Genomic DNA, 24,401 nt, shown 5'->3' with positions numbered 1-24,401 from the left:
CGTCATAAAAGTAGTACAAAAGCAACATTCATTTACTGAGAGGCATTTGATACCCTCAAACAATGAACAACCTTCATTCCTGCTCTTGTTTTTATGGTGGCGCCATGTAAATTTGTGTTTGAATGAAGTCTGGTGATTGATGATGTCTCCTCACACAGGCTTCTTCAATAACTGTGTTCTTCTTGTTAAGGAAGTGGCTTGTGATTGGCAGCACTGTGCACATACATCTTTAGCAAATGAAATAAAAGTAATCAATAGTACCTTATCTGGAGAATATGGAGATTTCCTAATCTTTGTACTGTTTCTTTTTTTCTTTTTCTTTTTTTTATAATTCATCTGGCTTTTCATTATTATTATTATTATTGTTGATCAGTTTGGGATTAATTGATTAATTCATTCATTCATACTGCTGGAATCCGGCCATTAACGCTTGGCAGCTACTCTATGTCTTTAGATGTTTAGAATTAAATTGTGAAAAAAACAAACATGCAAATACATTGGGAAAAGCCTTTCCCTACTTCAAGGGCTCTTGACGAACAAGAAATGTACTTTGAACACAAATACCCTCTTTGGACAAGCCTTCTCTGGTAATCCCAACACAGCACTGGCCGTATTTGATCATGTGTGTATATGCTCTGTGACGGCCAGCCGCTGCAGGGCCAGAGATCACCGAACTAATTGGCAGCCGGCGGTGTTTTCAGAGGGATTTTGTTCTCCATGAGGATTGGACCTCTCTGAAACCTGGTTGAACCGGACCTCAAAGACGGCTCTGTACCCTCAGTGCCACTTAGTCATTGGACAATAAAAATACCAGTGAGCGAGAAGTTTTCTGATGGATTGCAGAGTAGTGGGCCTCATTGTTTATGATTCAGAGATGTAGAACATGGGCCTGTGACCTTTTAAATGAACAGTGCAAAATAGAGTGAATTTCCTAAACATACAATCAGAAGTACATTGTAAAATAAGTAACAAACAACTGCTTTAGACAAAGTGAGATGAACCCACCTTATAAACTACATAACCTCTTAGAACAAGTTAAAGTTTGTACAAAACCCAGAGCCTGGTCTAAAAGTAGAGACTGTGCTACAATCCTGATGTGCAGCTGATGGAAGAGGACAGGTGTATCTCGCTCTGTGATCTTTAAGCACACGTGAAGAGCAGTTTCTGTGAAGTCTGAAGACTTGCTGAGATCTTACACCCCCTGTGTTGCCTACAAACCTTTCAACATGAAGAAGAAATAACTTGGGGCTGATGGAAAGTACATACTTGGCCCCTGTTGACCCTCTCTCGCCAAACATTTAGGGACCAGAAATAGAATTTAGCTTAACTTTTCATTATCCCTCCCACATTAAGAGGTATTAAAGAGTTAGTTCAGCCAAAAATAAAATTGTTAGCCAAGAGCTAATCAGTATTACTTTCCTGATTCAAATTAACCTTTTTGTAACCAACTTTAAAGAGTTAAGACGAGCCTTGAGGAAAACAAATTAGATTAATTGCTTTTCAAGTCTAGTGAAGTGGTTTATGCAACCAGCCCAATGTCTCTTCAGAAAAATTGGATTTAACAACTTGATTAATATATTACTCTGCCTTTTATGTACTTTTTAAAGCTTGAAAATGTTGATTACATGGACAGAAAGTTAGAAGAATATTAAAAGTTTAATTTTTGTTCTAAAGAAGAATGACATGCTGATGGGTTTCATAGTGACATGAGGGACTAAATGATGACATTTTTTTATTTCTGTCTGAACTAATGCTTTATGAGTATATGACCTGAGCACAACAAAAATTGCCTAAAGCAAATGTCTTGAGATGCGACTCTAGATGAAAGCAGAATAAAAAGAAGTGGCCTAAGTCATTAGAAGGAGGAATGCAGAATTGCTACCAGCATTTCATCTCTAAATCCTCTTTTGCAAATGGGCATTTATCTCGTTCTGTACAAATGATTGACATGTTGTGAAGAAGGATTGGTGCTCCTTGAAGAGACCAGAACGGATGATTGAAGTATGCCCGAGGCAGTCATGCCTTCACCAGTGTCCCTGTAGTGCACATCATCAAAGCCAACCCGTTCATTCAGTTTGAGATGATTATGTGCCTCTCGCATGCCAACCAAATCAACTAGACGCCTGGTGACAGGTAAGAGGACAGACCAGGTGTGTTATTCCCTTCTGGAGGTAAAAAAAAAAAAAAAGCATAACGACTGTGATGAGTAACAGTCAACTCATCAATGTGTTTTTTACTTTGGCACGTGGGCAAATGTTGAAAGTCATGGGTGCTTTTTTTCTTTGAGAAGCAGATTATCTACAACTGAGATGTTCCTCGGAGCGCATGCAGGCCTGTAAGGACTGCTGGTGTTGATTTGCAGCTGGACAGCCTGAGGCAGAAATGACAATGGCAGTTTAATCTGTTTCTTACCTTCTACTCTCTGTCTACAGTAGCTCTATTTTCAGACAAGACTGTGGAATTTAGAAGTTATAGAGCAAATCCTAGAATTATTTATGTGGTCTTACTAAAGAGAGTATTAACATAGTCTCAGACCCTTTCCTTTTAGCAGAGCCTCACATAATACCACACATTTGTTTAATTCTGTTAATGTTTAAAATTGTCACAGCTGCCATAAAGAGATCATCCACCTTATTTTTAAAGTATGATGCCATTTGTAACTTTAATGTGTGAGGCTTCTGGTGTCATCCGCTTTAGTTATTTTAGTTGTACAAAGACAGTCTGTTATGCTGCTTGATTATGCAAACTGGTATTTGACATTATTATTGTATTCATAAACACTGTTTGCAGCACAAATATTTTAGCATATTCACAGAAAATAGCTTATGTCATGTTGTAAAATAAGGTGGAGAGACACCATCATGTTTAAAGAAAGGTCAGACTATGTGCATTAAAGAACACCAACAGTATGCATTTTCTTCAGTTTGACTCAATAAGATGTCCCTCGTGCATGCAAATGACATATTTTTATCAATATGATGCCAAAAGCATGCTAATAATCGAGACTGAACTATTTGCCTTCGTTTTGTTTCTCCAGGATCTTTGTGAACTCCTCTTGCTCTGCTAATTCACTGTTCGTTTCAACCTGTAGTAAAATTATCCTTATCTCATGGCTCTGCATACCAGCGAGACCCTGCACCTCCATTACATGAAATCTGACCCCACGGGAGGAGGTTGTAATTATGGCTGAACGGCTGATTTTAGATTTCAACTTCAAGTGGAATCCAGTCATGCACAAAATTTGTACATGGTGCTGATGCTCTTTTCTTCATCCCGTCGGGCCGATCCAGTGATATCTGCCATGCTGTGTGGACACTATCTCAGCATGTCAGACGGGAAACTCGTGTGGAGATGGAGAGGAAAATTTTCCATTTTTTTTTACAGAACAAACTCTGAACATCTATTTCAGATGTGTTTGAATTTGGGTCTGTTCATCAAGCTACCTATTGTATTCTACTCAGAGACATAGGAGTTGTACAGTGAGTAAACCACATGAAAACACTGTATTTACATGGCTGATCTCACCTCATGATCTAGTCCTGCCATCAATCTCTCTGCACTTCTCTAAATCCGCTCGCTACAAATCAAACTCTCATCCTGTGCAAAGATTCTCTGCTTTGAAGTTGATCTTTAGACACAGGCTTTTAAGTAGCTACGATGGATTTATTTACACTTTAACTTAATGTTTTAAGGGCCCTGGAGTTTTTCCAGAGGAAGCCAGTTTTCTTCAAAACACTAGATTTTTTTTTTTTTACATATTTAATTTTCAATATTATGCAGTCTATAGGTTAATTAATCTATTTATTTAAATTATTATTATCAATTTAATTTAATAATAATAATAATTTAAATGATATGTAAATTATATTATTTATAATAAAGAATATTTAACATGTAAAATGTATTATCAATGATTCAAAATACGTTGTTTTTTTTTTTTTTTTTTATTGACTAAAAGTGTGAACAGCTTGTTTTATGGTTTTACTGATGCCACATATCTTCATTCCTCAAGAACATGCCACTTTTCATCAGGCTCTCTGTCTTTAAATTGGTGATTGTTGCCTTAGGGAAACATTTTGGATTTTTGTGGCATGGAGCATTTTACAACCTATTCATGACATCAGTGCATATAATATTTGGAGGTTTAGCACATAATTAGATAATAACAAGCTAAGTAAGGCATATTTACTGATTGCATACATGATATAGTAATGTGTGAGGTTGACATTTTTAATCAAAGTGATTCACTGTGCACTAATTACAGAGACAGTCCTCTTGAAGCCACCCGGGGTTTAGGGTCTTGCTCAAAGGCAGAGCAGTGACAGGGGGGTCTGTGATGCTCCCCGCTTTACGGGTTACCTCCCGCACAGCTTTTAACTCACCCTCACAAATAAGGTTTGCTTGCAGGTTTACGTGACCCAGGATATACCAAATTGGACGCCATTAAAGACAGTAGAGCTCGATATTAAAATGCTTACAGCAGGTAGATCTGTTGCACTTTTAACTTACAGAATTACTTCTGTAAATGTGAATTATCTGGCCATAGATCTGTTGTCTTGATAGGGTACTTTTTCTCCATGATAAAAGGCCTATTTAGTGTTTCTCCCAAAACAGTTAATAGCAAAAAACCAAAACTAAATCGAAGTGCATGTTTGCCATTATGGTACATTTTCCATTTTGATTTTCAAGTCAATTGAATATAATATTTTGTCATTTTTAAAATGTTGCAGATTTATGTAGCCAGTGAGAATCTATGAAAGTGTAACAAATTTTTAGACAAAAAAAAATGTTTTTTATTCAAGGTGCACCTATACACTTTGCCCCATGTGTGCAGGAGCCTTTTACCATAAATGTGTCGTGATTTTAAATCAAAACAAACTTTCTTTACCATTTCTAGTCACAAGTGTCTCCATTAATATTCAGTAGAAAGAAATATATTTTTGACTGTCTAGCTCCACTGTGAAGAAATGAATCATTTCAGACATTACAAATATATATATATATATACACACACACACACACACACACACACACACGCACACATATAGTTTGTGAATGTTGTGATTTAGTTGTTGATATTTATTTTAACTAAAGTAAGAAATAGGAATGCTGGATTATATCCATTTATAAGTCTCATTTTGTCAACATTTATTCGGTTGTGGTTCACTGACAGGAAGTGTTTGATTTGACATTTCACAGTCAGTTTTATCACCAGCAGAGGGCCCATTGAAAAGACTTCAGTAAACTGCCAATCTAAACGGCATTTTTGTCAAATCGTTTTTATGAACCATATGCTCACAAGTCAATTCGCGTTCGTATTGTGCACAAAAAGACTATTATTATTAGCTATATGCTTAGCCTATAATGTAAAGCTTATAACATACTTTACCAGATATTTTAGCCAAGGCTTCAAGTGGTGCGAATAAAACCCAGTACAGTAGGTGTGTGTGTGTGTGTGGATCCATCGGGACGCGCCTCCTCTCGACCTCTGATAGGCGCAGCCGAGCGTCTCATCCGCCTTTTAGGAAGCTTCGAGTTCACAGGGATTCAGCTCGGACGTGTCATGAGTACAGACAACTGAAAGGACACTATTGATATACATGACTCTCTTCGGCTCTTGCCATACAGGGATAAATCTGCCGTGCTAAAAGTTTGACTACAGTCGTTTGAATCATTCTCGGTAAGTGGCCGTAATCTTTTTTATTTGACCTGCTGCGATTGGATTAATGCATGACAGAGCACACCCTTTAAAATCTGAATAATGTCATGTTTTCATCTGTAGAAGAGTTATTTTTTTGTGTGTAAAATGTAAAATGTATTCACTCCACCTTCTGATCCAAACCACAGCTGAAAGATAGTAATCATAGTAAATAACAGCGGCAGCTTGTTTGACAGCGTTGCGTCAAAACTAGAACGCTTGCATTATAATCAATTAGACTGAAGCGAACGCTCGCGCTACACGCTTCTGATTATGGTGATTTACGTTCTGAAAATGTTGGGGATCTTAACACATAAAAATAATAATAATAATTATAATATTTAAAAAAATATATAAAAAACAAACAAACAATTGATTGTGATGACAGAACTATTACATTACCATATAGGCTACTACGTTTCAAATTTTGCTTTTAAATATTGTAACAATGTTTGTGGATTTTTATGTATGGCTTTAAAAATGCAATATGTATATTTTATTGGTAAAAAATTATATTTTACAAAAAAATTATTTATGGGGAATTTATGGCCTTATAGGTTATTTAGTTAATGTTCCTTGCATTATTTTGGTGTTTTATGATAGCCTGATGTGTTTTGTCTATGTGTGAATTACACTGTGCATTTTGATAAACTATAATTTATCATGTGGCCATTTATTGTCCTCCTGTTTCATTCCAGTAAATTTTACAGTGACAAACAGATTAAAATATCTTAAATGGGTGTATATATTACCATTATATAGTTTATTGACATATAGAAAAGTATATATTATAATTGTACTATAGAGTGCAATTTACAGTGAGCTGAATTTCAACCCCTTCGTATGTTTAATTGAACTTATATAATGTAAAATATCAATCAATGACCTTTGAAAATGGCATTGTGTCTTACGCTCCTTACTAATGTATATATATATATATATATATTGCAGTGTAGTTTGTTGCTTAACAATATAGATGTGGTTTTTTAATTTAGTCTACATTAGTAAGGAGTGTAAGACACAATGCCATTTTCAAAAGTCAAACAACATGGTCATCCTGTCAAAAGTCATCATTGATATTTGACATTATATAAGTTCAATTAAACATACGAAGGGGTTGAAATTCAGCTCACTGTAAATTGCACTCTTAAATCTGTTCATATCTTTAACACAGTGCTGGCCAAAAAAGCAAGTTATATTCCATTCTCATTAAATGTGTGTATTGCATTTATTGCATTTATGCATTTATAAAAGGTCAGCAATGACCCTCCCTGCCCACCATGAGTTTATGCCAGGAATGTGTAGTGTCATGCATTTGTACTATATTATATGGAACTAATAAGCAATGAAGCGCTCTAACATCTATTAGTGTGAATGCATGCACAACAATGGATCTATAATATTTCATATTAAAATATGCAGCAGGTGCATGGATGCAGCAGTGCATGTTTTTGTTGTTGTATTTTTTTTTTTTTTTAGGAATGAGGCAGATTTTATTTGATATGGGTCGATCCCTTGGCTTGATGGAGCGTTGTGTGCTGCTTTGTGTTTGCCATGCTTGTAGGAGTGGTTAATTCAGTGTCTATGTATACACTGCTTCTTTCCATTTGTTCTCTGCATCAATACAAATACGTAGGCTGCTTATTATACAGAATATAATGCAAAAATGTTTTGATTAATGTTTTTTGGCTCACAGTCAATGCCTAATATTGACCAACCATGAGAATCTCATCTTCTCTTTTTAATGACCTTTTTATGAATGTTCCCGGGCCGTTTGTTTTCGCTTTCTAGAGCCGATGCTTAATCTCATTTAGTTGTAATGCACCTGCGTGGGGCTGGAGAAGATAAACGACTCCATGCTCATTTCCACAGTGAGATTTTTCAGTGCAAAAAATAGTCTGAAGCGCTTTTTATCTGTAGTCTGTGCCGAGGTTGTGTGTGTACAGACTCAACACAAGCAGCCAAGGACACAACGGGAAGGAGCACTGCAAAATATTCTCACTTAGCAGACAGTGAGAGGAAATCCACAGAGTAATTTATGAGCCAAGCTTCCTTTGAGATTAGACAGGAGAAAATATTTCAACTGAGGTGGAAAGCCCTTTTCTTACCGGTAAAGCCCTGATGACAATTTCAGACAATGCAAAGTCAAAGTACTGTTGGAAAGCGTAGCATTCACCTTCAAATTCAAGAATATCATGGGAATGATTTGCAGTAATATGCATTAACATTAGTTGATGCTTTAGGCTTTAGGTGTAAATGTTGATCACATTATAATTTTTGTTGTTCATGCAACCACTATTACGTATTTTATGTTTAATTAATTTTACTTTGTATTTTTGATCATTTATACTTAGTATTAGATTATAATGCTTGAAATAATGTTATCATTTATAATTTAAATGTTAAATATATATATATATATATATATATATATATATATATAGTGTATACTGTATTTTGATAATAACCATAACTGAGGTTAATATATGATGTGAATGTATAAGTTTATGTTAACTATTGCATAATGTTGATCTAGCAAGTACTGGTTTAAAATCATATAGTACATCTGTAAAGCCATCTTCAGTGTTAAATACACCAAAGCCTATAGTCTCGTCCAGTCAGAAGCAAAGGAAATGCATCGTCTCCTGCAAACATGCATAGGAAGAATGGAATTATAGAGTGATGTGTGTCTAAAGCCCATCTGTGGACGGTCTGGTTTTGTGGTGGGGCTGCAGTCTTGGTTGAAGGGACACGGTCAGAACAATGAATTCAAGAAGAAAATGTTTAAGAAGTGAAAGGGTCCTCACCAGCGTGAAAAATGCATTTGTCTTCGTTTTTAAAATCCCAGTACCCACGCATAAGATTTATCGTCCATTAGTTCTTGGTTCACTTTATCTGGATGGGGGTGGTGTAACTCGAGACAATCTCACGCATAGGCTTATGTGATATTTTCTGTAAATATTAACTGAAGAGATTTGCTTCATTATCTGTTTGCAAAGCAGTAAAGCTTAGTAAATATGAGATACAGACTGTAGTTGTAGTTTGTGTTATAAAATAGATGCTCAGGCATGTTTTAGTTTTCAGAAAAGGGTCAGACTTCTTTTATGATTAATTAAATATGCAGCTAATTAGCAAGTTCTAAGTACAAGGCTTTACTGAAACAATTACAACACTATAGTGACTGAAAGAGTGACAGAAAGAGAAACAAGAGTGCAGAGCTCTTTTGCAATATACATTATTATTATTATTATTATTATTATTAATAATAGTAGTAGTAGTAGTAGTAGTAGTACTATTTTACCCTGACTATATGTCCACTGTAACCTCACAACAAAAGTAAAATATAATATAGGTCAATATATAATTTGTAGTTGTATTAAAATGCTTCATATATATCCTATATATTTGTGAACCTCTCTGTGAAATCCAGGCTAAAGTTTCAAAATCTAATTATGAGATACAGTAAAAAGCATCAACGTTTGATTTCAGCCATTTATTTCACTATGATTTCAATCTTTGACATAGTCTTACTCAGTCAATATTAAAGATATCAAGGTTACATTTTCACAGAATGTTCTTTACCTTATGAAGGATGATTTTATGTAGAAATACTTGATCACAAAAAAAAATGGCTTCAGGGTTTTCACAGATAGGGTCAAATTTTTTATGCAAATATCGTGTTTATACATTTCCACAACTGGCCTGAAACTCTCTCACACTGGCTCTGTTCAATAAGGCCATCTGTATTATCCAGCCCTGCTAATAATTGTGATGGAGAAATCTGACATCTTGTTAGTTTGGGTTTGATGGATTAGCTTTACCTGTCGACCAGTTTGTGGATTCCACTGGGTTTGAGTGAATATTTTCCCTTATAGACACTTGTGACAGGAAGGCCCACATATTTGCATGTCCTCTGACCCCAAGAAACAGTTGATCACCTGAAAACACGTTAGAGCCGGGGCAGGTGTTTCTCCAGACAGCCAGCCGGGAAACTGAAAGGTGTTATTTGAGACCTTCTAATGACAAGGGTATAGAAGCATTTCGAGTTATATGGGTCTTTATTACTGATGTATGAGGGTGGTTTTCTGACGGCATGATGCAGGCTGAGGAATGCCACAGGAATGTTTGATCTGGTCGTTCCGAACCATTGACCAGCTCATTACATGTAACGATGTTACTGTGTGTTGTGCATGAATTTATCTATTCATTTACTCTCTTTGTATAATTAAACACATGCTAGATGTCAGGAGCATCTTTTTTCTTTAAATAATCTTGTAATACCCACAATATATCACCTTTTTTACCATTGCGTGACCATCAGAGAAGCGTTGTAGTGGGGGAGGGGGTTCAGTGCTCCATGTGCTGATCGGACCCTCCATTACCCAGAGTGCCATCTCAATGGGGACGGTGAGGCAGAAGACAGAGCGATGGCTTCATCTGACCCCTTTGTTTCCCCTCACCATGTCGAGGAACTTGACAAAGGCTGATGGTCTTTAGATAATGATCCTTCACTTTGGGCCGAATACATAACAAGCGCTGTTCATCGGGGCATAAGGGAGAATCCCTCAACGCTGGGCATTACTTATGCTCTTTTTGAATTATTTAGCAAAGTTTGTTTAGCGTTAACTGCATGAGTGACCAGGCAAAGATCACTATCCCCGAGTCAATGCTAGTCTGCCTGAGGCGCCTGGCGCTCTTAATGCATCTGTTATTTTTGCATGTTATGCCCCATTATTCCATTATTTACATTTTCAAGTCTTTTTAGCATTACCACATGATATATGTATTTTTATAAGTCACTATGGAGAATATCCTGGTCAAAGAGGACAATGTAAAACTGTGTGGTGTTAAGGAGCTTTTGGCAGATTTTGATGCTAATTAGCTGCTCTTGAACCCCATTTGAATGCTTTACTGAACAGATGTATCCGATTTGTCTTACGGAGGCCTTTTTGCACCCTGTAGTGAAGCTGCTGCCATCTTTTGTCTGCATATGAAGATTTATATGCAGTCTGTTAATACACTTTGTACCAGGATTTGAACAACAAGGCTCATTCAGCTCAGTCAGTGTGTAGTTCAATATCAGTGTAATGAGATATATTTTGAAATGAATTTATTATGAAATCAAGCATTTCGTTCAGCACCTCGTTCATTCATTTATTATTCAACATAGACAGATTAACCTGATCAAAAGGGACAGTGCAGACTTATAAACTGTTCCAAAATATATATATTTTTAAATAAATGCTATGCTTTTGAACTTTCTGTTTATCGAAGAATCCTGAAAAAAATAAATATAATAAAAAGATTTGATTTGTTTGATTTGATCATGATATTGCATTTAGTAGTGTAAATTTAACTACTGCCTAGTCTGTTATTTTTGCCATTTCACATTATTTTATGTGTTGTATGTATATGTATGCAGTCGATCCTGGTGTTGTCTTGCAGGGTACATTTCTCCCTCCTCAGCATCAGCAGCAGATACTTTCTCAGCATGCCTCCAGAGCTTTTCCATTTCCTTTGATCTTTTTTTCTTTCCATGAGAATGCTTGGTTGAATTCTTGCAGATAATTGATATTGCAAGCATATACAAAAGCATATAATTTAAAAGTGCTTTTAACCTGATCCTTAATAAAATTTTCTGAAATAAATAAATAAATAAATGGTCTACACTGATTTGTATATTCTTGTATATTTCTTTGATATTACTCAATGACATTTTAAAAGTTGAGGTGACTGTCCTTATTGTCATTCCTTGTAAATACAGTCCTGTCATCCCGCTTTCACTGCAGACACGAGATTCAAAACCTCATGCCTAATTGTAGAGGTTTTACACTGGTATGTTTTTGATTGCCATCTCAAACCTTTCATGTTTACACAACAAAACCATTTCTTTCTTCATGGGTGAATTCTTTCCACAGGTTGTCTGTTTTGCAAAAACATAGGCATACACTTTTTTTTTATTCATCTTATTCCCTTCATTTAGACCTTGAACAGACATAGTGGTGTTATGTTTGGGCAAGTTATGTTACTAATGTTCTTTGACATGGTATTTTGACTGAATCACCAGCACCTCCAGAGTCAGGTGATCTGAATTTCAATGATGTCTGAACTGTAGATGTTTACATGAAAACATGCACAAAAGCCTTAAAGTTGAGAGCAGAGCTGATTAAACTCCCGGTGATCACGGAGTGTAAATGTCTTGTTGGGAGAATGTGAGGTTTTGCCATCTGAGCCCCAAAGACAAAAGAGGTAGCAAATCCTTTCATGAACATTCCTATTTAGCCCCCATTTACCCTTATTCTGTTATGGTTTTGCTGGCCCAAAGTTCAAGGGAATCAGACTTACCCCACCCACTTGGTTTTCTACAGCTGCCACAAGGATATTTTATCCCTTCTTCAGTCCGACCCCCCCCCCCCCACGCCAAGACATTATTGTATCTGCCCTGCCCTACAAAGAGCTCAAGTCTTTTTCCTAGTTTCAAGCAGTGGATTCACCGAACCCAAAGAGAGAAGAGAGACTATTGCAGAGTTCATATGATCTAGCAGAATCAGTTAATCCCAAATCTACACAAGCAAAACAGATGAATCAATAACTTGTTGAGAAAACATATCAAAATAGAAAATGATTAAAGGCCTAGTTCACCCAAAGCTAAAAAATCTGTTATTATTTACTCATCCGGGTTATCATAGTTAACTACTGTGCATCTAAAACCATAAAAAAACATCATTACTTGAAATAAAATAAAATAAACATTAACGGAAGTACAGTAAAATATAAAATGGCAGCATTTCATATTTTAATTGTTTAACTAGATATATAAAAATAACTACAACTAAAATAGAAATAAAATGAACAAAAACAATATAGACATTATGGTAGCACTTTAGAATAGGTAACACTTGTTAACTATTAACTATGACATTTCTCTTAATATTTACATTTATTAATAGTTAGTAAGGTAGTTGTTAGGTTTAGGTATTGGGTAAGATTAGGGATGTAGAATAAGGTCAAGTAAAATAAGGCATTAATATGTTCTTAATTAGCACTAATACATGGCTAATAGTCTAGTAATATGCATGCTAATAAGCAACAAATAAGTGTTACCTATTCTAAAGTGTTACCGAAATTATAATAAAAGGTAAAATCAAACTACTATTTTTTTTTAATGTATTTTTTATTCTGTTGAAATTATTTTTTATTATATGAATGAAAATGTATTCCCCCAAACTTAAGCATGCAGCATATGACATTGTGTCATATTAGTATTGTTCCAGCAGTGATCTTTTTAAACAGAGAGCTGATTTTCCATTGTGTTACTCTGTGCTACATGACCGATTCCTTGGATCTTTGAATGTGTCAAGAGACTGAAGAGGGGATTAAAAATTATGCAGCTGAACTGGACCACTTCAAACGAATAGTGCCGGATTAGTGCGTGTGTGTGTGTGTGTGTGTGTGTGTGTGTGTGCATGCTTGTAGGATTTCAATTAGCTGGTGTGTGATTCTGATCCAACGTGACTCCTTTGGTTTTGGCCGGGTGCACTATAGGGCACAGGCATTGCTCGATGGCATTTGGCTTTGTTGAAATGGCACTGTGCTCTCTCAAATGAATGGAGATGTGCAGCTTCATCTTTGTTATTGTCCGTTTTTGTCGTATTGTGGCTTTCCAAGGAATTTAGCTTTACAATAAACTGTTTTGAATAAGTTATGCAATATTTGTATTTGTTTTCTATTCATGGCATAGATAAGGATTGTGCTATTGTAATATCAACCTCTTGTATAATGTTTTCCTTCTAGGTGAATTACTGAGATTCAGGTGTTTGTGGCAGGCTACTCTTCTCCTTTCACTTCTCAAACCTGTGCGAAATCTGGTCCAACAAGTTCTGGAAGTCACAAGAGAGGATTTGCATTTCTTTCCCTCCATTAATGGGAGCGACTGCATTCACAGGCCAATTCACAACCTGGAGTATTGTGTTTCTGACCTGAGTTAGTCTTACTCACCTGGCAGTGGCTCAGGCAGCAACTCCAGGGCCCTTGTCCTGCTGCGAGCCTCTTTCCTCAGCCGTCAGCCGGTGACCTGCAGTAATGAGATGACATGAATGTGACTGGATGTGTCATGCTGTACAGAGAAGAAGTCAGGCTTTCATTGAGTCATATCACAGGTGCTAAACACTAAAACAAGCACTTTTGCTTTAAAAGTAGAGTAATACATGCAGTCGAACTACTAATTTTGCATGAATTGAAGTGAATTGTTCTTTGTTGTTTTTTCAACAATGGCTCAGCCAAAACATCAGAAATTGCGATATAGCTTTAAGCATTTCTTACAAAATAGACCAAAGAAACTAAACATCACTATGCACATTATTTGTACATGCAATTAAGTGATCAAAAGTGATAGTAAAGACATGCATAATATTACAAAAACGTTCTGTTTTAAATAAACACTGTTCTGTAAATATTAAGCAACACGCATGTTTTCAACATTGATAATAATTAGAAATATTTATTGAGCAGCAAATCTGCATATTAGTATGATTTCTGAAGGATCATGTGACACTGAAGACTGTTGTAATTACCTATGAAAATTTTGATTTTATTTCCATCACAGGTTTCAATTGCATTAAAATATATTCAAATATAAAATAGTAATAGTATTTCACAATATTACTGTTTTCACTGTATTTCTGATTAAATGAATTCAGTCTTTCTGAGCATAAAATATTTAAAAAATCATACCCACCCCAAACATCTAAACAGTAGTATATTTCAACAAATTCAGCAAAGTCTTATTTGTTTCTGTTATTTCATTTGAGCAGAACACATCTGAGACTGAAAGTTTATGCTTAAAGGAATAGTTCACACAAAAATGAAATTTTTTTCATCAGTTACTCTCCATCATGTCGTTTCTTTTTTATGCTGAACATAAAAGTGCTTTAATGCAGCGTGATCCTCTTCAACCCTCTCTAAACAACAGAATAGTCTGCTTAAACAAACCGACAACCGCAGTTTCCATTTTCCAGAGCGACTCGCAGGCGTGTAGGCTTTGATGACAGCTATTGCTCATGGCAGGCACCTGGCAAAGCTTTAGAGGAGATGGGGCACTGAAGTTCAACCTCAGGCACTTCCTGATTGGTCTGGAAGGTTGCCTTTGAATGTCAGAGTAATTATTATGTGCCCTGTTTGGAAACGGATGTATTTCAATTAAATATATTTGACTGGCATGAGTTGCAGTTGTCATTATTGTGATTAGAATGTCAACGCTTGAAATAAAATTATTCAAATAATTATGAAGAAATTATGATCTCTTATCAACCATGTTCTGTTCTGAGTTGTGGCCTGGGATGAAGCTTAATAGTCTTAGACAGACTCACAAATAACAGATAAAGCTGAATAAGACGACTCTGGCCGAGGACACCTGTGTGTTGAAACCAAATCCATGTTTTTTTATCAGTAGGCTATGATGTATTTTTGTTACTCTAGGCTTCCCTCACTTAACATATTCCCTCTTCGTGTCACAGTCTCATACTGGGGTGATTTTATCAGAGATTCAGATTATTTCACCTGCAGGCATTCTCTATTTTAGCTAAAAATGCAAATACAAATGCAATAAACCGCTTTGCATTGGCTATTTACGTGTAGATTTTGTTAGTTGGCCAGATAATATATTTAACGTATATATCTATCTTTATAGTTATATATAGTAGATATAGTTAGATACACTAAATATATTTCACTAAATAATTGAAATAGTTTAGTCTTTTTTTTCATTTCTTTTGTGAAACAGTGAGCAGTTTTTTGTGCTGCTCTGTTCCATAACATTAAAATGAAAGCAGAGGCTGTCAAGCTCCCAAAATATAAGTAACAATAAAAAGTAACAGTAACTTATTTATTCTCATAAATAACTTATTATAGAGGTCACCACATTTATCAAAGGTGTCTCAGATATTAAAATATTAAAAATAGCACAGAGGTCATATGAACTACTTACTGTCAGTGAGTAATTCATATGACTTCTGTGCTATTTTTTATATTTATTGTGAACTGGATTTATGGTGTTTTTTGTTTCTTTCTTTCTTTTTTCATTTATTTATTTATTTATTGGCGCTTGACGGACCCTGACAGAGTAGCATGAACTCTTATCACCTTTTGTGTTCTTCTGAAGAAAAACGTTTTACAGGTTTGGAACAACATGAGGGAGAATAAATGATGTCCCAACATCCATTTCTGGATGGACTGTCCCTGTAATCTTTTCTTCTGTAGAAACTACAATTGCACAAATGTGTCATTAAGTTAATTACTTTTAAGTAATTATAACACCTGGCTTTTTCATTTAAAGATTTATCACCGTGCATCTGCATCTCTGTTCAGCATCCACATGAATCACATTTCCCCTTGTTATATTCTTACTAATATAATACTGAAAGCCCAGGGGAAAATCCAATTTATTATCTTCAGACTTAACTTATAATAGAGGTCACCACATTTATTAAAGGTGTGTCAAAACATTCTTAAATTGTTTGTTGTTATTCCCAGTTGACGAACAGCTTGTGGGACCAATCTACAGCTAAAAACGAAAACCGATATGTACTTCTGTGTTCCTTTTCAATACCGCTTTAGACCTTCAGCAGTGAAAGCGGATCACTTTGAGGAAACCTGATGCTCTCTAACATGGCTGTGCTGTGCCACTCTGCATTGTCTGAGAGGTCAGGAGCTACACAGCAGCAGGAGCTCAAGGCTGCCCGGTGCCGGTCTGTTGAATCATTTTTCTGAAACCAGCATGGCTAACACAATAAACACGAGGAAATCTGTTTTTCCCGCCTTAAACAGGAAAGCCATTAAAATCGTACTGGACATGTATCACTTTAGGGACTCCTATCAGTTACAGTCTTTAATAGTAGCCTTCTAATACATTGATTGCACCGATTTCTGTTGACTTTGAATTGATGCAGAGAAAAAAAAGATTATTGTTTACTATTATTATTATTTTAGTTTTTATATAAAATACAGTTCTAAGGGTTTGGGGTTTTTTTCTCATCTGTGTTCACAGAGATATGCTGGGATTGTTGCTCTTGATTAAAGGGGAATTACTTGCTAAATCAAAGGAAGGTCTAATCCTTATTAATGAAGCACAGAAAGTACCAAAAATTGGCTATGCTTTGAAGATGTGCTTTCTTGCCTTCCAGGTTCAGTTTTGTAAGTGAATGAACTGATGGAGATGGGAAAAAAATAAAAATTGTGCTGGTTGTCTTCATTTTATATTAAAAGTCAATGAGCTGCTTTGGTCTGGTATGCTGTAAATTAAGTAAATGTCTTCTGAAAAGAGTGCTCTGGTTCGCTGATATACCTGATGACTAAAATATTATCTAATAAACTTTACAGGAGTTCATTTACAGTTTTTTTTTTTTTGGTTGTTGAAGGATATTTTTTACTTCATGTTGAAAGTAAATTGAATAGCTTTCTCATGCTTGGATTTATGAGTCAGCTTTTTTTCCCATGGGGAATTCAATTTGTGAGTTGTAAACAAAGTTAGGGAAATTGATTCACCAAAATGAATGGATTGATTACTGGCTGGCTCGCCATCTGACTTGCTGAAGAAAGCACACAAAGCGGTTTAGTCAAGCACTTCTGAAAAATGTGTAATCTGCCCCAGCTTTCGTTTCAGTAACGTAAACCACACAGCTCTGTGTTTAAGCCATGTGCTTTTCTCCAGGCTTATTTTAGGATTTCTGTTGAACAAGTATCACACCAAAAAACAGCATAGATCCTTCTCATATTTCAACCTTTGTAAATTTAAATATTAAATTTTTAAACAAAAATACATAGTGGAAATGAAATGTTATTATTTTTTTACTTTTAAGTAAAAATGCTAAACATTTTTTTTTTCCAAATGTTAAATAAAATCTATAAAAAAATATGCCACGTGAACATTCTTATCCAATAAATCTGATCCCATTTAATAGACTATAAATATATAACTATCCATTTTGTGGTGTTCGTCAAAGATGTCATTGTGAGCATGGCATTCAGTAATTGAAAACAATGGATGAGTGTTTGTTCTGCTGCCAAAAACCAAAGCGAACGGCTAAGAGGGTCACTGTTGCTGAGGGCAGGACACTGGCAGACTGCTGACATTGTCACTGATATAATGAAGCACTTGCTGGAATAACAAGCATGCCTCTTTGTGCCCGGTGTTCTGGAGAGGGATAACACTGCTTTTGAACTGATTTAATCCTATAGAGTTTCCTTTCTATCTTCAGCAGCTGTTTCTTTAATCCCTTTAGTGCCTATAGTTAAGTTGTTCCGTATGACCCTGGTAGTATGTTTTCTTAAGAAATGGTTGTTTTGTTCATCAGGTGCCGTGTTGGATCTGGATACCTGCTCATGTGAGTTTTCCTCCAGCTATGGAACCCTGGCCTCTCATGGCCTGGGGCCTGATGCTGACCGCCATCATCAAAGTGGTTCAATCGAGGGACTTCACGGAAAAAGATATTATTTTTCTCCATCCCTCAAGTAAGTATTTCTTCTTAGATTCTGCCAAAACCTTGAAGATAAAATGGATATAATTGATGTTTTTCCTGGGTTATTTGGAATAACAAAAGAGTCAGAAATCAGTTCTATAGATCCTTTATGGGGTTCTAGATTTTATATTGTGTCCTAATAGTTGGCTTTCCAGGATGTATCAGTGGTTGAGCATCAGGACAGTGATCCGTAGCTAAACTCAGTGTCTCAGCTGTGTTAAGATCCCCCACCCTGACACTCATGGATTGCCCATCATCCCTCCTGATGCGAAATTAGTTGTTTATAGCATGTGGCATCAGCCATGGCACCATGGGTCAGTGTACTGTAGCCTATTCTGCCCGAGATTTTCAACTTTGAGCCTCATTTGATTTGTGTCTTGAAATGCTTAAAATGGCTGTTATGCTCATTAAATATACATCAAATAAACTTAATCAAGTAATTAACAAACATGAATGTGGTAGCACTTTAGAATAGGGAACACTTATTCACTATTAACTACAACTTTTCCCTCATTAAATTCCTTATTTGGTGCTTATTAATAGTTATTAAGGTAGTTGTTAAGTTTAGCTATTGGGTAAGATTAGGGATGTAGAATAAGGCATTAATATGTGCTTAATTATGACTTATAAATGGCTAATATTTTAGTATATATGCATTCTAATAATCAACTAGTTAAGAAAAAGTTTCTTATTCTCATCAAGGCTGTATTTGTTTGGAAATACAATAATAATATATATATATATATATATATATATATATATATATATATATATATATATATATATATATATATATATATATATATATATAAGTGTTGAAAATAGCTGGGCTGTTATATATTTGTGGAAACCAAGATGCTTTATTTCAGGATTCTTTGATGAATATAAATTAATTCATGTATTTACTTTTGATCAGTTGACCAGTCTTTGACTTAAAACATATATAGATATACAGTATTTGGATATATACAAATATAAGTTGTATAATACAGCACATATATACAACTTACATAAAAACAAATACTTTGGAATGTATATAAGTGAAAGCAATAAGACTTTCTGAACATTTTTCCATTTCCATTTTCCAGAATCATTACATTCCTCATGGTTCCCATTCCTAATCTTCCTATATATATACATATATATATATATATACAGTACAGACCAAAAGTTTGGACACACCTTCTCATTCAAAGAGTTTTCTTTATTTTCATGACTATGAAAATTGTAGATGTAGATATGCATTACATGTTCGTCAATGATTTATATTGATAGTTACAATAATTTGTTACCAGTTCCTATTTAAATATGTAATATCTCAGAATCAGTTGGTTACATGTGGTAATGTTCAAGTACAATTTGGCTATGATGAGAGAGACTGGAGGTTGGTTTCAGTTCTGTTGAATGAATTAATCTCTGAAATCCCAAACTCTTTCATCACAGTGAGCAGGACCTCCCAAAATCCTTTTAGCTGTGTGCCGGCTCACCAGTGTGCAGCTGGAGATATCCGTATCTGCTCAATGTCCCAGCGGGGATTGAGAGAGAGAGAGTGTGTGTGTGTGTGTGTGTGTGAGAGAGAGAGAGGTTAAAAGAAATCAGTTCTTATGAGATCCCAATATAGTTATGTACCAGCAGCGATTTTGTTACCTGCTGATATCTAGCTGTTGCATATTGATGAAGAGGATTTATTATGATGATGCAGTTCATTTTGTTTTATCACTGCAGAGCGCAAGTGTGGATTTACAACCACATGAGATCATTCAGAAAACAAAACACACTCCAGCTGCTTAGCATAGTTAAGACCACTTTACAATGAGTGCTCACAAACACAACAGAACGCTATCAAAAATAAGCTCATTATAAAAGCTGAAAAACTCAAAAGCATGTTTGCAATCAATTATGTAACAATTTTTTTTGTTTGTTTTCTTCTTTTTTGACATCAAAAAATAAAAAAACAAGACATGCATATTGAATTAGCTGGGGGGGGGGGTAATGTATCATTTTATAATTACATATTCACCAGATGGCTGTAAATGTGTCTCTGACTGTTTATGTCTCGCTGTTGTTTTAACTAAAATGTTTCTCTCAGCTCTTTAAATCTGTGCTGTATCTAAGAGAGGTTATAGTCAGTTGTATCATTGTATTAATTATTGAGTGACCACTTTTATAAGAGTCACAAGAATTTGGGGGAGTTAACAGAAAAAGTGTAGGTCAAAAGCTTTGCGTATACAGAGCTATTTAGAGACTTCAGAAGTAATAACAGATCAGGGCTGTCCGGATGAATGAATGAATGAATGGTCTGTTTGAAATGGTCACTTGATCAGATTCTCAAATGTTTGCTGGGTGAGGTCAACACGAGGTTTTTCTTCTTAAAACTTTAAAAAAGAGACAGATTTTTCTGTTTCTATATAATCAGATTGAGGAGCTCCAGAAAGAGAAAAAGCACACTATTCCCAAGAGCTTTTTTCACCTAAGAAATGACAGCAAAATGCTTGTGAAAGAGCACTTGATTAGATTGTGTCTCGTTCAAAATATATTTTTAAAATGAATTAATACAATTAATACAATTAAAAAGTGCCACCTTGGTGAGAATAAGATGCTTTCAAAAACAAACAATGACACCAATAAAAAAAAAAAATGTTTCACATAATAATATGCAAGTTTCACCAAAAGTTTTGCCATTACCAATAATTTCTTTTAATGTTGTTTATTATACATGTTTCCCCAGCAACTCCATATCCAGGAGGATTTAAATGTTTTACTTGTGAAGATGCACTTGACAACTATGAATGCAACCGCTGGGCTCCAGATCGCTACTGTCCACGAGGTACCAGCATCTCCATTACATCCTCTGACAGACCCATCATTTCATTTCGTCTTGCACTGTGTATCCTGAAACAAAAGTATTTCTGTCATTCTGTGAACCAACAATTTTTATTAAGACACAATCTATCAATCTATCATGAATCAGTAATGGTGCGTTTAAATAGTCACAGCACAGTGCTTTTGAAGTGCATTCAGTGATTGCTCAGATAATAACTGAATAAGATGCAGCTGGGTCAGTATGTTTCAGGACCTGCTTTGCCCACAAGTTGCTCCATATGTATTCAGTTCATGTTTTTGCCGTGAATAGCCTTCCATATAAGGAAGCTCTGTGCTGTGTCATGTCTGATTTACAGGAGTGTGTTAATGACCCAGGAGCTGTAACCCCTTACAGACATTCATTCCTTCAGTGCGCATGCTGCTGCAGAACATCTGCACATTTGCAGGGAATGTATATATTTCCAGGAATGCTCAAATATGGTTGTGTTCAGTGTTTCCACATAGTTCTTAAATATGGTGCAATATTATGTTACTGTAAGACTCACACTTCAAGGGCACTTTTTAAAGATTTTTAAAGTGGCTGAGGGCGAGTTCTGCAAATAAAAAAAATCCCTTGAGGAATATTGCTTTTTCACTGAAATCTGACTCCTTTATTAGATAGAAGTGAAAGCTTTCTTTTGTGATGTATACTGTATGTCCTTGAGAAAACTAAGTAAAGCCCATTTGTAACTTTTAGAGAGCAGATATTGCTACACACAACATAAGATGAGCTGGGATGGAAACACAGTGTCGGTGACAAAGCGTTGTGTGGCGCTGGAAGACTGTCTTGAAACAGGCTGCTCTGAGATGGACCATGAAGGAAACAAGGTGAGATATAACTCACATCACATCAAGAAACTTTTGTTTCAGACCAAACACATCCAGTTTTTTTGTTTTGCTCGCAATGCTGAAATCCATCCACGTTTATCTTCTCATCTCACTTTACACAGTGCACTTGAAGTGATCTTAAAGAAAGCACATGTGGAGGGGTTGATAAACACATTTGTGAATGGTTCTGCTGCCTGTAAGACACTAAACTCTTTAGTTAATCCATTTATCCTCTCAAGTGATTTCGCTGCAGATGCGATAAAGTTGTGCATAAAGTTATGCTGCCGTCTCTCAGTAATCCTTCTTTGAGTAATCCTTGCTGAAAGGTGCGCCCGGTCACTCCCTGAACTCTTTGTGTCTTACCTTTTACCTCTAGCACAGGACAGGAGTTATGCAGAGGGCAGGGGGCAGATGTGAGAAGGCCAGATTGAGAGATAAATGTGCTGTAAAGATGCCACAGCTACACTAAAAGGGAAAATTTAGAAGCCGAAGGTTCATTCTCAGGTTAAAAAGGTTTCATTTATTTGTGTTTGTCTGAAGTGATTTTTTTCTCTGTAGGTAAACTTGAAATAATGGCTGTTTAGTGTTTATGTTCAGACGGGTGATGTTGAGCCTTTTATTACAGTGCAGCACTGTACTGACACTCTGGCCTAATCTGAAGTATGCTATTAAACTTCAGCAACCGATTCAGCCCAAAACACTTAACACTGAGGAGTTGCTGTAAATATTTATGAAACATTAAGAAATTTGAGACTAAAATGTTTCCCATCTCCAACGCGAGTTCACTCCAGAATTAAACTTTCCTCAAGATTTACTTACACCCCATGTCATCCAAGATGTTCATGTATTTCTTTCTTTGGTTGAAAAGAAATGGAAGATTTGAGTTTGAGGAAAACATTTTTTCTTCATATAGTGGACTTTAATAGGGACCAATGGGTTGAAGGTCCGAACTGTAGTTTCACTTCAGCTTCAGAGGTCTCTACACGATCCCAACAAAGGAATAAGGGTCTAGCAAAACAACTGGTCAGTGTTAATGTATATACTGCTATTATATACACCACAAATGCTCATCTTGCACTAGCTCTGCGATGCGTGTCCTCGACTTCATGCATTAAGTCCATAATTTGTCAACAAAACTTCAGAGGAAATGCGCTTCCCGCAAAACAGTTAAGAGATATATACCCAAATTTGTGGCCATGTTTTATTATTTTGTTCCCTCGTTTTAGTTAAATCATGGCCATTATATGTACTAATTCGTCCACTTGTTTTAATGTAGTTAAATTTTGGCCGACAAAATCATAAGTTGTTACAACATCATTTTAATTTGTGGCCACATTATTTTCTTTTTCCCTGCTTGTCATTAGAGTAACGTATTGTTTTTCATTTAACACTTTGGCAAACGATCACTTTCTTAATCTCTGCTTATTTATCATTTGTTTTTTCTTTATGCAGGTGTGCACATCCTGTTGTGAGGGGAACATCTGTAACATGCCCCTCCCACGAAACGAGACTGATGCCATCTTTGCCACCACGTCTCCTATTAACGCCAGCATTCAGCCAGCACAGAGTCCCACGCTGCTGCTCTCTGTCTGCATCATCAGCCTGACGCTCCACAGTATTAACTGAGACAATCATCCGGAGTGGAATAAACCTTAACAGCAGTCAGTTAGGAAACCGTCGTCAGCTGTGGGCTTTACCTTTCTCAAAATGAAGTGTTAGCTCTTGGACTTTTTATTTCCTATGAATACATTTTTATGAATCATATACTAATGTTTGGTTTGGCTCAAGCTGAGTGGTTTTTCGTGATGGATGTGGGATGGGGATATTTATGGCAAAACTGACACAAACCTGCACATTTTCTTGTTTCGCGTTTTATACGTTTGTATAGATATATTTATTTTTTTATCATCCGTTTTTGTAGGAAGCTGAACATATTTTCTGGGGGGGTCAGGCTACATGAGTTTTCCAGCCAGGCCTCTCATTGTTCGAGTATTCATGTCATCATGGAAAAGGGCTTGGCACCTATAGGATCCAAGTTCAGCGTGTCATCCAGCATTCCTCGCTCCTATAAAAAGAACATTCTCTGTTTAGTTTTGCACTGTGTATTTGTGTCATTATGCAAGCACTTGTGTACAGATTGCCGTGTGGAAGTGGAGTGACTAGCATTGAACATCCATATAGCCTACAGTGGAGGGCTTTAATATTATGATATAGATATGTATATGTTCCAACACATTTGTCGGTCCATTGTTGTGTACTGTAATATTTCCTAATCAGAATTCCTGGCTGACTGTGTAATCAGCAAAAAAGTGTTGAGTCTGCAGCGACAGTGTTATTTTTTTCAGGCGTTATGATTTGTTTAGGCGATGTGCCCGGCTGTAAATGAAGCTATTTCCCGTTTCTTCCCTGTCTTTTGTTGAGTTATGAAAAGGATTGTAACATTCACTGAAATCATTTTGTTTAAATCAGAACAACGTAAAGGGCAAGGTGATCACAGA

General features: G+C 35.9%; 1 protein-coding gene across 1 annotated transcript; it reads left to right on the top strand.

The window, feature by feature from the left end:
- Nucleotides 1–5,505: 5,505 nt before the first annotated feature.
- LOC113108506 (ly6/PLAUR domain-containing protein 6) lies at nucleotides 5,506–23,828 on the top strand. The gene is made up of 5 exons (XM_026271681.1): nucleotides 5,506–5,680; nucleotides 18,049–18,205; nucleotides 20,942–21,040; nucleotides 21,773–21,903; nucleotides 23,356–23,828. The coding sequence occupies exons 2-5, from the start codon at nucleotides 18,097–18,099 to the stop codon at nucleotides 23,527–23,529; spliced, it is 513 nt and encodes a 170-aa protein (XP_026127466.1). The 5' UTR covers nucleotides 5,506–5,680; nucleotides 18,049–18,096; the 3' UTR covers nucleotides 23,530–23,828.
- Nucleotides 23,829–24,401: the final 573 nt, after the last annotated feature.

The sequence above is a fragment of the Carassius auratus genome, chromosome 9 (genome assembly GCF_003368295.1).
Source record: "Carassius auratus strain Wakin chromosome 9, ASM336829v1, whole genome shotgun sequence".
Classification (NCBI taxonomy): domain Eukaryota; kingdom Metazoa; phylum Chordata; class Actinopteri; order Cypriniformes; family Cyprinidae; genus Carassius; species Carassius auratus.
This window is presented reverse-complemented; position numbering and strand designations above follow the sequence as displayed.

What these genes read in the sequence shown, in the direction of transcription:
- LOC113108506 (XM_026271681.1), top strand. Translation starts at nt 18,097, where the DNA reads ATGGAACCCTGGCCTCTCATGGCCTGGGGCCTGATGCTGACCGCCATC. An exon ending in TATTTTTCTCCATCCCTCAA is followed by an intron (nt 18,206 to 20,941) that starts GTAAGTATTTCT and finishes ATGTTTCCCCAG; the next exon opens with CAACTCCATATCCAGGAGGA. An exon ending in AGATCGCTACTGTCCACGAG is followed by an intron (nt 21,041 to 21,772) that starts GTACCAGCATCT and finishes TGTAACTTTTAG; the next exon opens with AGAGCAGATATTGCTACACA.